The following is a 13,122-nucleotide window of genomic DNA, read 5'->3' as shown; positions in this document are numbered from 1 at the left end:
CCTCTGTGACCTTCACTCCTCTGCAGAGGTCCTCTTTTGTGTTCTTCCGCTGATGGAGGTGTAGCAGATGCCCAAGAGAGACAGAACTTTCTCAGTTGTGGCACCCAACTCTTGAATGGCCTCTCTAAAGAGTTTGGAATGCTCTCCCAGTGGCCATTCGCTCCTCGGACTCCATCACGGCTTTTAGAAAGCTTGTTAAAACTTGGCTTTTTATCCAGGCTTTTACATAACCGTTTTTACTGCTGCTTCTGTGTGTTTTTACCTGTTCTATTGTTTTTATGTTTGTATTTTATAGATTTTAAATTTGGTTTGTTTTTATATTTTTTAGCTTAATATTTTTATTGTCTTTTTATTGTATGTTTTAACTTTTGTAAACCACCTTGGGGTTGTCTTTTAACAAAAGGCGGTATAGAAATGCAACAATAAATAAAAAATAAAGAGGTAGCCCTGGCCCTTTCACTGCCCACCTGCAGTAAGGCAATACATACTGTATTGCTTAGGTACTCCTCTGAGTACCAGTTGCAGGGGAGTAATGGCAGGAGAGAGGGCACGCCCTCAACTCCTTTCTGTGGCTTCCAGCAGCATCTGGTGGGCCACTGTGCGAAACAGGATGCTGGACTAGATGGGCCTTGGGCCTGATCCAGCAGGGCTGTTCTTAAGTTCTTATGTTCTTATGAGCTTCTTAGACTTTCTAGCAATGGTCTTGTTAGAACGTATCTTTATTCTGCTGTGTTTTGCTATGATATCGGTTTTTTGTTAATGCATTGTCATTTTATAGAAGTGCAAGGCACCTCAAATGCACTTCTGTGCAGAAAGGTGTGGTATAAACCAATAAGCTCAATTAAACATTGGCGGGTATAGGGGGGGCATTCCATTATTTTTCTTGCCTATGAACAAACAGTACAAAATTTGGGGCTTTTAAAAAAAGGCAACAAAATAGGGGATGGACAGCCATGACTGAAGCTTATAAAATTATGCACAGGGATGAGAAAGTGAATAAAGGGAGGCTTTTCTCCTTTTCTCAGAATATTATGATCATCCAATGAAACTGAAGAGCAAGAGACAAGACTGTCAAAAGGAAGTACTTCTTCACGCAACACATAATTAATGCATAACTGCCATAAGATGTGGCAATGGCTACTAGTTTAAGCCCTGTTCACAGATTATATTTAGTAATGATCCAAAGATACACACAGATAGATCTGTACGCACATACAGTTATTTACACATGCTGAATGCATATACAGTAGCACAATTCTTGTATTTGAAAGGGTCCAGCTTCATTTTTAAAATGTGTCATTCAGTCATTCACACAAAAGCACGTGTAATGCAGGTATAGCAGAATGTCTGAAAAGGGCTTTAGATGGCTTTAAAAAAAGATTAGCCACATTCAGGTCTATGAATGGCTACTAATCACAATGGCTATGCACTTGCTCCAGGTTCAAAGGCCACATGCTTCTGAATACCAATGAGAAACAATGGCAGGAAGAGGGTATTGCCCTCTAGAGGTGCACACAATTTTTTTTTGCGATTTGCTTTGCTCGTATTCACAATTTGCTCATAGGGAACAATGGGGAACTTGAATCACCCCATTGTTCCACATGGGTAGGTCCTAGGGACCCACCAAAGTTTGGGTGGTAAGGCATGATGGGTGCTACCTACCAGCCAATCCACAAAATAAATTGGTAGCAAGTGGGCAATTAATTTTTTTTTTAACTTGCCTGAAAAACTCTATAGGATCTTAGGTTTTTTAAAAAAATGTAAATTGCCCACTTGCCCCTTTCTTTTGTGGACTGGGTGGTAGATAGCACCCATAATGCCGTAACACCCCACACACTTTGGTGTCCCAAGGACCTACCCACGGGGAACAATGAGGTTATTCAAGTTCTCATTGTTCTCTATGGGTGAAATAAGCAGAGTGCACTGAAAACATTTTGTAACCCTGCCTTGGAAAACAAAACTGCAAAACAGAAGCAGCACACACAGTCCTGCCCAATACAGAACACATTTTGCCAAACACACAGTCCAAAGACAATCAAAAAAGTATAACTGACCCAGAATCCATTGCCAGCCACAGTGCCTGTGTTGCAGTAACATCACTGGCACAAGTTGCTCTCTATCACACACAATTATGACTCTGTCCTCACTTGCAACAGCTGCCACAGCACTGCAGCACCCTCAGCAGCCAGCAAGCATAGCCAGAAGCTCAACCACAGCAAATTCTTCAGCAGTTCAATGTAAGCAAGTTTAAAGTGTGATGTATATTCAGGTAAAAAACCCCAACTTCACATATACACTGATGGGGTCTGAGCTGTCGGTGACTGACCAGGAGAAAGATCTTGGGGTTGAGGTGGGCAGCTGATTGAAAATGTCGACTCAGTGCATGGCAGCTGTGAAAAGCTTTATTCCTTTCTCCTCTCCTCATGTATTGTAAGGGCTCACTGCCTCCCAGTCTCTTTGAATACATTTTGAAATTCCCTCCTTTTTTGTTCTCCCCTTCTGAGATCCAGCAAAACAGTTATAACAACAATAGCACAGCATATACTCATTGCATATACTCATTGCTGATAAAAGAAAACCACAAAATCAAACCTCCTTCCTCCTTCCTTTCTCCTGTTCTGATGTATCCTGTTTTTCATAAGGGCTCTCTCTCTCTGCCTCCCAGTGCCTTTGAATACATTTTGAAATCCCCTCCGAAAGTGTTCCCCTCCCTGATCCCTCCCCCCAGACATTTGGGGCACAGTTGCTCATGCCAACGCTTGATCTGAATGACAACAAGCCAACCAAGAAGAAAGGAGATCTGAAGACAATTGGAAGCCAGTGCCAGAAAACCAACCAGCAAGGGGGGAAAGCCCATTAAAATGGCCACGCGAATAATGCAAACTGAGTTGGATTGAATCGGGGCTGATTCAATTTGACCTTGAATCAGCCCTTTCATAGGGATGTGCACAAAACTGGCTTTCCTGATTCCCTTTGAGTCCTGACTGGAGTCAAACCAGACCAGGCATGTTTGGTTTTGTTCACAACTGAACCTCCTCCCCACCCAGTTCAGTTCGAGTTTGACCTGATCTGGGGTTTGAAAAGTTTTTAAAGAATTTTTTGTTTAAACTCACCACCGGGCCCGTGGTCTGGGCATGCAAATAGCCCATGAGCTTGCATGGAGGCCTTCAAAATGGCTGCCATGAGACAGGAGAGGGCCAGAAAGGCCCGAAAATGGGCTGAACTGGGGGAAGGCCAGCAAGGGGAGGGGGGGGGAAGCATCAGAGACTTCCCACACAGCCACAGCAGCACCCCCCTCTCAGAGCTGGCAAAATTATCACTGGCCCTGTGGTGAGTTAAAAAAAAACAAAAAACTTTTCGAACCCTGATCTGGCTCTGAGCTGGCCCAGGGGCTTTGGCTCAAGGTCGAGCTAAACCAGGCCCAGTCCTGTTCGAGGGCGAAGCCTTGAGCCAGCCCAATTTCATGACTGAGGAGAGAGATCTTGGGGTTGTGGCAGACAGCTCATTGGAAGTCGAACCCTCGAGCCGGTTTGCACATCCCTATCCCTTCATTTAAGGTAAATTATCTTATGTTTCTTTTTAGATTGTGAGCCCTCTGGGGACAGGGATCCATCTTATTTATTTATTATTACTCTGTGTAAACCGCCCTGAGCCATTTTTGGAAGGGCGGTATAGAAATCGAATTAATAAATAATAAAATAAATAAATAAGGTGTTATTTGATTTGCGGTTGAATCTGTGAATTGCCCCGATTCATGCATGAATCGAATTGCACATCCCTATTGCCTTCATCTCCAGCTTGTGGGCTTCCCAGAAGCATCTGGTGGACCAGTGTGGGAAACAGGATGCAGGACTAGATGGGTTTTTGATATGACCCACCATCATCACCCACCTAGAATGTTAAGTGGTACAAGTACAGATTTCAACTGTTTCAGTCCGCTATCTATATAACTTGTAAAATGATTATAAGATCCAGTTTGTAGGACAGTCTTTCAGTAAACTGCATATGTATGGTGTACTCTGCTGAAATGTTTTCATTGTTTACACATCCAAAGGAAAGATGGTCTGAAAGCTTTATGGATTTCCCAGCTTTACTATGCAAGGGTTTGTGTGTCTCTCTCAGCAGGTAGCCCAGATACTGTTAAGCTGGGCATGAAATACTGACAAACACACAAGTGAAAAAGTCAGTAAGGCAATCAGGCAAGAAATCATAAACAAGACAACAAAAGTACTATTATAGTTTATGCCTATTGGAAAAGCCTTTCATGCAAGAAACTCAAAGCACTGTATAGCAATAATGGCTTGAATCCAATATCATCCTTAGAGACAGACAATTCCCATTTCAATTTTAACACAGGCAATTGGCTGTGCATGGATCCTTTTGTAAATATAAATCTCGAAGAACACTCAGATATTCACCTGAAACATTTCTACAGAGAAATACAGGCACACATCCTGGGAATGCCAGTTATGACCCTGGGCTAAATCCTAGAACCAGTTTACACATCAGAGTAAAAATCAGATTTGCCACTGGAAGTACATTTAAAAAGCTGCAGCTGATGATAATTCCCCGAGGACTACACCCGTACGACACACACATTTGCAAACACATGTTGGCCAAGGCCATTTCACACATCATTGATTTATATTAAAAATGCATAGGCTCCCCTTCAGTACTGCTACTTTCAGGAAAGCTAACAAATAATATAAAACAGTTATTGAACAAGATGCTTGTTACATTCATATGACTCCTTTCTTCAACAGAATTCAAGGCGGCAGATATAGGATCCTCAGGCAAGCATCCATTCAGGAACTGATCAGACCTAGACCACTTAACTTCAGCCATGTGGCTGTAGGCAGTGGTGCACCTAGGTCCAAAATCAGCCTGGACCTGAAGGGCTCTGGAGGCCCCACTGCTGCAAGGACCCCCCTTAATTTTTTTAAAACCACCTTCTGCCACCACTTCTGTCTCAGGGGGAGGGTGGTAGTTCCTAAATGTTCTGGGAGGTCTCCCCAGAGCCCCACCACTGCCCACTGCACTGCTGCCCTGCTGATATTTGCTATTTATGTGGCCAGGAGCTGGGGGGTGAGCCGAGCAGACCTCCCCCGTAGTGGCAGTGGCAGGCGCAGTGGCTGGTGGGCCTGGCAAGGAAAGGTCACGGCCTTGCTGGAGCCCAGCTTGGTCTCCTGGCTCCTGCTCCTGCAGGCGCCTCAAGACAGACAGACCCACAAGCCACTGCGTCTGCCACCACCACCATGAGGGGTGCCTGCTTGGCTTACCCCCACCCCCAGTTCACACAAATGGCAAATATCGGCATGGCGAGGCAGTGGTGCATTGGGCACAAGGGAGTGGTGGGGCTCTGGGGAGACACCCCACCGAACATTTGGAGGCCCCCCTGAGGCAACAGGACCAGATCCCCAAGTTCCATGGCTAAGAGTGCCTCTGCCTGCAGGGTGTTCCATGAAATAAGATAAAAGAGCCGGTCTTGTGGTAGGGAGACTAGAAGTGTGAGCACTGTAAAGTATTCCCCTTACGGGATGGAGCCACTCTGGGAAGAGCAGAAGGTTTCAAGTTCCCTCCCTGTCATCTCCAAGACAGGGCTGAGAGAGATTCCTGCCTACAATCTTGGAGAAGCCGCTGCCAGTCTGTGTAGACAACACTGAGTGAGATGGACCAATGGTCTGACTCGGAACATGGCAGCTTCCTATGTTCCTATGACCATCATATATGCAAGGGGGGAAGTAATTAATGGGCTGGTTCACAAAATCTGAATTTGGGCAGGAGAGACTTGGGTGGCCAGAACCTAAGGGGTATACTCGTGAGTCAAATGGGCCGTAACCCAAAATTTGGCTTTTAAAAAGCCAAATATGGCAACAGAGCTTTGGGAATTGTGCATGCTCCTGTTTTCTGATAAGCTTGTGAGTTAAAAACCAGGTTGGAGGCACTGGCAGTGAACATGGGCTAAGGAGCAGCTGGGTCAGTCCCCATACACACAGCTCCTGAACTAGGGTAGGAGGTTGGTCATGAGAATAGCCCTAATGACTGTGGGAGAGGGCTTTTAAAAAAATGTCAAATTTTACTGGAATAAAATGGCAAACTCTTTTCAACAACCTTGCATATTTTTATACTTTAATAAGAACAGCAGAACAATAAACACATAAAAGTCACAACAGCAGAATGTCCGGCTAGAATGATTAAAAGCCTGGGGAAATAAAGAGGTATTTATTTGGCACCAGAATACTTGAGGGTGAGGACCAGATGAGCTTTTCTAGGGACAGTGTTCCAAAGGTGGGAGCAGCAGAAAAGGCTGTGGCACCCCCACCTCTGGTTGTTGCACACCTAATGTCAGAAAGCACCCAGACAAGGGACTCCAAAGACAACCTCCCAGCTCCATGCGGAAGGTGGACATGGTGGTCCTTCAGGTACATTGTGCAGAGGCAAACCTGGCTCTGCTACTGAATGTGCACTCAGCAGGGAAGTGCAGCCAAGCTGAGCTCCCTGACAAAAGCAGCTGTATGCAGATTTGTTGCACTCACACTTTATATTTTTAGGTGTGCATTTAAGGCATATTATATGTATACTTGAAAATGTAATGTGCAAGCATTCTGTATACCTATCAATGTAGTGTGTGAAATGGCCCCCAGATACTTGAGGAATTCCTTAAGCTGCATGTCTCCTGACTTGGAGAACTCCCTTTCTCCGCAATCCTATTCCTCACTTCAGATGTCCAATTCTGGTCCACTTATTCAGAAAAATCCCCTGTGCAATGTAGGGGCCAGTGTTTCCTGTAACAGAGTCCCAGATGTTGTTGACTACAATTCCTATCTTCTCCAGCCAAGGACCACTGCAGCTGGGGATGATGGGAGTTGCAGTTAACAACATCTGGGAATCCCCCTGTTACAGGGGAAACTGGTAGGGACAGTATTTGTGCCACTGTGCCTATGGCAAAAAAAGAAAAGGGAAAAAAAGAGGTGCAACAGGCTAGTACTCATTCAAATTGTGCTTTCAAGTGTTCAATGCACTTCACAGAGTGACAGAGCAATGGGGACGGGGGCCCGTGTTTGCCCCGTCCCCAGCGACTCCTTCGGGTGTACTCCAGGTGTGTGCCAGTGACACACCATGTGTATGACATCATGCACAAGGGGGCATGGCCATAGAACTGGGAGGGCTCTGTGAGCCCTTCAGGGCTCGTTCCCAGCCAACGGGCTAGGTGGGTGTATGAATTTCCCTTTCTCTCCCTCCAGCAAGGCTGGGCTGGGAATGAGCCGTGCAGGGCTTGCACAGCCCTTCTGATGCTCTAGCCAGGCATTCCCCAGAAGCTGGGCAGCCTGAGTTCTTTGAACCCATCTGCTCTCTTAGAGCTCCACCCCTGACTTCATATTTCCTTGACAAGCCCCTTACAACCACCACAAGCACTCTTATCATTGTATTGCCAGTGGCTTGGTGAGGCCACCTAATGAGTTCATGACAGAGGCAAGATTTAAACCAAGGAAGTCCTCCTGATTTTGTAGCCCAGACTCTTAGACGCTCTGCTACAGCAGCTCATGAAACATCCAGCACAGTGCTACTGTCAACAGAAAATGCTCTGCTTGTGTATGAGCAGGAAATCTGACAAGATGAAGCAAAAGACTTTCCCCAGAGTGGCCATTACAGTTTCCTCCCGTGTGTTCATGTTGCAGCATGCTCCAGTGTAGCGCCTCTGAACAGTTCCTTCTTCGTGCATTTGATTTAATTCCATAAATAATCAATGGAAAGCAAAAGTGCAAATGTTCAAATATTAATGAGACTCCCACCAAATGATAAGGTAGTGAAGCTGAAAGCGCCATCTTTTCCCATCATAGGAATGATGCCTTTTGGGACACACGGAATTTAATAATGTGGGAGAGGAAACCTCTATTCAATTATGGCACAATCGACCTAGTACTGCTTGCGTGCAGATGCTACTGAAATAGAACAGGGATTGCTTGAGTAGCAGTTTGGTGAAGAGTGAGCCACAAGTCAGCAAGTCCCTAGCTCAATTCTTGCCTTTCTGTGCATTCTTTAAGGTGTGACAGGTGAGCCAATAGTACTCTCTTAGCACCTTCCACCTGATTAGGGGGGCTGGTTTTGTGGCAGCAAGCAGGAATTGTCCTTTCTGTGAAGCAGGGTCCACATTTGAATGGGAGACTGCATGTGTGCTCTTGCCCCCCTCCGCTGTGTTTCCTACACTGGTGCTGTGTTGAAAAAATTGTCCCATGGGGCAGCAGCATACCTCCTTGCCACCCTGGTGCATGTCGGACTGGAAGTGCCTGATCTGCATGCATATGTCGCATGCTCACATGTGCACCAGGCACTTGCGCTCTGACACGCACCGAGGTGGCAAGGAGGTATGCTGCACTCTTAAGCTGTTTTCTGCTTCAGGGTGAAACTCTACTGCATTACACCTTTCAAAACAGTTGGGGAAGGACAGACTCCAGGCCTGTGGATACTTTATCTTTTACAAGAACCTCAGCGTCCACTAACTGGTGCCAGGTGCAGGGGAACTCCAAACAAGGGGATGCTAGAATGCTTCAGGTAAGGCTCTGCTGAAGAAGTGGATCTTGGGAAGATTGTCAGCAGAGAAAGGGGAAGTAATGCAGAACTGGAGGTGGTTGCAGATACAGGAAGGAACACAGCAGAAGGCATGGAATGGGGATTGGGAAAGTCAGGAAAGCAGAATGGGAGAGCATTAAGCCTTCGTGCAATGCAGCAAGCAAGAAGACAAGAGACAGAATTCTGAGAATTATAAAATAAGGAAAAAATTTACATTTGTTGAGAAGGTTTTGCAATTCCTATTCCAATAATTCACAATATTTGATAATTTAAAAACAATCTTTCTTAATTATGAATTTCTCCTTCCCTTGGCTGTATTACAGTTCAAGGGCATGCTCTGAGGGCAGATGATGCAGCAATGTTGCTAAAGCTGAGCAGTATTTTGGTCAGTGCACGGATGGGAGATTCATGTTCCAGCATGGAAGAAAGACAGTCTACAGATCTTAGCACAGTTATATTGCCTTCACTGCCATCTCATTTTTTTAAAGCCAGCTTTAAAAAGATTTAAGATACAGTCTGGCCTTTCAGTACTTATTGTTACTTGTGCTACCACAAAAGGATTATTATTATACTGGATCAATTGAAATTGGATCAATTTCAGTTTGTGACTCCTGAGGATGTGGACAAGCTGCTTGGGACACGTTGCCTGACTACCTGTTCTCTTGATCCTTGCCCTACATGGCATACACAATTTAGCGGAGAGGTTATTGGAGAGGGTCTTGTTAAGATGATTAATGTTTCTTTGAGGGAGAGCAGGATGCCTCCTTGTCTCAAGGAGGGAAGTATTAGACCACTGTTGAAGAAACTTGCATTGAATCCCTCAGAATTTCAAATGGGTTTTCGGCTTGGTTATGGGGCTGAGACAGCCTTGGTCAGCCTATTGGGAGATCTCCAGTTAGGAACTGAGGTGGAGTGTGACTCTGTTGATCCTTTTGGATCTCTCGGTGGCTTTTGATACTATCATTCATAGTATCCTCCTGGAGCACCTGGAAGGCATGTGAGTGGGATGGGAGGCACACTCTGCATTCACATGTAATGCAGAACCGAGGATCCAATGGACCTGCAGTTCTGCCCTCCCCCTGGCATGCTTACGTGTCTGCATTCATAAGATCCAGGACCCGAACTACAGTCACGGAGACTTCAGGCAAAGTGGGGGACTAGCCGTGCAGGCAGGGGAGCTGGCTGCATGGGCTTTCTTCTGGAATGAAGGACAGCCCCAGCAGCCAGTCACAGCCAGAGTGAGGGAGGACTCCCTCCCTCAATCTCAATTAGGGCTCACTGCAACATCTGGATGTAACAACAGCAAACTGAAACTTGAGGTAGGAGTGGTGAAATTCACCACAAACTGGAGGTTCAAATTGGGGTGTGTGTGGGGGGGGACGGGACACCTTGGATCGCTTTTGTGTTCAAACCGCAGTTGCATATATTTGGACAAATAATAAATTCAACCTCAGGCCCCTTCTACTCTGGTTTTCAGTTACGTACAAATGTGGCTACGGCTTTGCAGTGGTTCTGCTCCTACCTCTTGGGTAGGTTCTAGATGGGGTCACTTGGAGATTGCTGCTCTTCCAAATGAGAGCATTTATTTATTTATTTATTTGATTTCTATACCGCCCTTCCAAAAATGGCTCAGGGTGGTTCACACAAAGAAATAACAAATAAATAAGATAAACAAAATGGATCCCTGCTAAATAAAGAGAATCACCACGTTAAAAGGTGGCTCTTTGCCAAGTTATTGTATGGGGTCCTGCAGGGCTCCATTCTATTTCCAATGCATTTAAACATCTAAATGAAACAGTTGGGAGAGATCATCAGGAGATTTGGTCCAGGGTGTTTTCAATATGTAGATGACACCCAATTCTATTTCTCCATGTCAACTTCATCAGGAAATGGCCTAACTTCCCTAAATGCCTGCCTGGAGAATGGATGAAGAGGGAGGGATGGGGGAGAACAAACTGAGGCTGAATCCAAGCAAGACAGAGGTACTCATTGTGGGAGGCTGGAACATAGGAAGTGGTTTAGATTTGCCTTTTCTGGATGGGGTTACACTCCCCCAGACAGAGAAGGTATGTAGTCTGGTAGTACTTCTGAATCCAAACCTCTCCCTGGTCTCTCAGACTGAGGCAGTGGCCAGGAGGGCTTTCTATCAGTTTTGGCTGATTTGCCAGATATGCCCATTTCTGGAGATAAACAACCTTAAAACAGTGGTTCATATGCTGGTACCATCCAAACTTGACTACTGCAATGTGCTGTAGGGCTGCCATTGTGCGTAGTCTGGAAACTGCAGTTGGTACAGAATGCAGCGGCCAGGTTGGTCCCTGGGGTTACCTGAAGAGATCACATTACACCAATTTTAAAAGAATGGCTGGCAATAAGTTTCTGGGCAAAATACAAAGTGCTGGTTGTTACCTATAAAGCCCTGAATGGCTCATGTCCAAGGTATTTAAGATAACGCCTTCTGCTTCATGAACCATTTATTAAGATCATCTGGGGAGGTCCGGTTGTGGTTGCCACCATCTCGGTTGGTGGCAACTCGAAACCGGGCCTTTTCTAGGGTTTCCCCAGGACTTTGGAACACGCTTCCTAATGAAATTAGAGCCTCCTCTTCTCTGGATGCTTTTAAGAAGGGCCTGAAAACATAACGGTTTGATCAGGCTTTTAGTTTATAGTTTTAAACTTTTTTGTTTTAGAATTTTTATCTGTTTTAAGATTTTGAACTGCCCAGGGACTTGAGTATTACAGTATTAATACTCCCAGGGGCAGTATTAAAATGTGTTAAACAAAACAAAACAAATAAAATAAATATTCTTAATAGGAATTAAACTACCTACTAAGACAACCTTATATTAGGTTTCCACAGTAGTCTATGGCTAATTATCTTAAATATCTTCAAAATATCTTCTTGCTCTTTTTATTTCCACCATACAGGTATTAAGCAGCAACATTCGCACACATCCATTCACATGGTCAATGGAACAACTTACAGAAACATGATCATGGAAACACAACATTGAGAGGGTCTTGTGAGCTCATCTGTAGTGAGGCGTGGTGACTTTAAATATGAGGTCTAGAAACTTGAAACTAATTGGGAGAAAAAGGAAGATCAAGTGCAAAACATTTTGAGTCAAATTCATGGTGAAAAGGTAGTAGTTTTGATAAAGTTGTATCCACTCCTTCAGGGCAAGTCTCTGAGAGGTTTCACCAGCACAAAACAGTAACATGTATGTGGTAGTCAGCTTTTCTGCATTTCCGATTATTTTTTCTCTGAAATTTTACTCACCAGTCTTGTACAGCATTGAAGGATTCTTCATTGGTGATGTCATACATTAAAATGAAGCCCATTGCACCCCGATAGTAGGCTGTAGTAATTGTTCTATATCTCTCTTGACCTGCTGTGTCCTAGAACAATAAAATATAGGCAACATGTGGCTACAATTTGGCAAAATCCTGTTTTTAAACCAGCAATAACTTGTATGCTAATTTCAAACACCTTTTCAAATGTTCAAGCCTGTTCTTTTGAAGGGAAGTTCAAAACATTACTTTCATTTTCATAGGAATGATCTGGGGAGAAGGGAGCAAGTCTGCCCTCCTTGGAGGACTGGTCTACCCAATTGGTGCATCAGCTTTCCCTGGAAAACTGGGCCTCAAAATGGCCCAGAGAACTTGTGTTTTGGGCGGTATAAAAATATGTTAAATAAATATGTCAAATAAGTTTTCTCAAGGAGAGCTGGTCTACCAACTGGGGAGGCAGTTGGCAGGTAGACTAGCCCTCCACTCTGGAATTAGCGTGTCTGCCCACCTCGGAGGACTGGTGTAATGCGTAGACCAACCCCAATTGGTAGACCAGCTCTCCCTGGAAAAAAGGGAGAGGCCTGGTTTTCCAGCAAACCATTTTGAGGCCTGGTTTTCCAGCAAAATGGGCTTCAAAATGGCCCTTGAATCACCCAAATCAATCCAAGTGATTTGAGGGTGATTTGTTGAGACAGCTGGCCAAGCTAGCTGTTTTCAACGAATCAATTCTATGATTCTACAATTTGATTTGATCCCAAATCAAATTGCAGAATCTGATTTGCACACACCCCTAATATTCAATACAAATGCCTTCTTTCTTTCTGTTTATCACCTGGAGGTGGAAGTCAGATGCTACATGGACTCACTGAAAAGAGAATGAGCTATTCTAATGTAATTAATGTTGTGAGTTGCCTTAGGCATCCACTCAGCAGAAAGGTGGAATATCAATGTCTAAAACAAATGAATAAATGGGGATGGTAGCTTACATGGTGACTTGTGCAAATTATGTCAGTTGCCAACCTCATAAGAACATAAGAACAGCCCTGCTGGATCAGGCCCAAGGCCCATCTAGTCCAGTATCTTGTTTCACCCAGTGGCCTACATGCAGCCATGCAGCCACGCGTAATAAGCATTTTGCTACTACTACTATGAATATTTATATACCACTTTTCAACAAAAGTTCTTAAAGCTAAAAAAAAAACAACCCCAGAGATTACATTGAATGAATTACACAAATTACACAGAAAAATAAATAATAAA

The 13,122-nt window shown here is 44.5% G+C and overlaps 1 protein-coding gene across 2 annotated transcripts in view; it reads right to left on the bottom strand.

Annotated features, from left to right (window-relative positions):
- RAB3C (RAB3C, member RAS oncogene family) overlaps nucleotides 1-13,122 on the bottom strand; it is a 218,630-nt gene that overhangs the window by 115,781 nt on the left and 89,727 nt on the right. For both annotated transcript variants that reach the window (XM_053294962.1, XM_053294961.1), the window contains exon 3: nucleotides 11,852-11,970. In XM_053294962.1, the coding sequence (XP_053150937.1) occupies nucleotides 11,852-11,970 (119 nt within the window). The remainder of the gene's footprint in view (nucleotides 1-11,851; nucleotides 11,971-13,122) is intronic.

This window comes from Hemicordylus capensis, chromosome 2 (genome assembly GCF_027244095.1).
Source record: "Hemicordylus capensis ecotype Gifberg chromosome 2, rHemCap1.1.pri, whole genome shotgun sequence".
In the NCBI taxonomy this organism is placed as follows: Eukaryota; Metazoa; Chordata; class Lepidosauria; order Squamata; family Cordylidae; genus Hemicordylus; species Hemicordylus capensis.
Note: the sequence above shows the minus strand (reverse complement) of the source record. Positions and strands in the feature narration are given on the sequence as shown.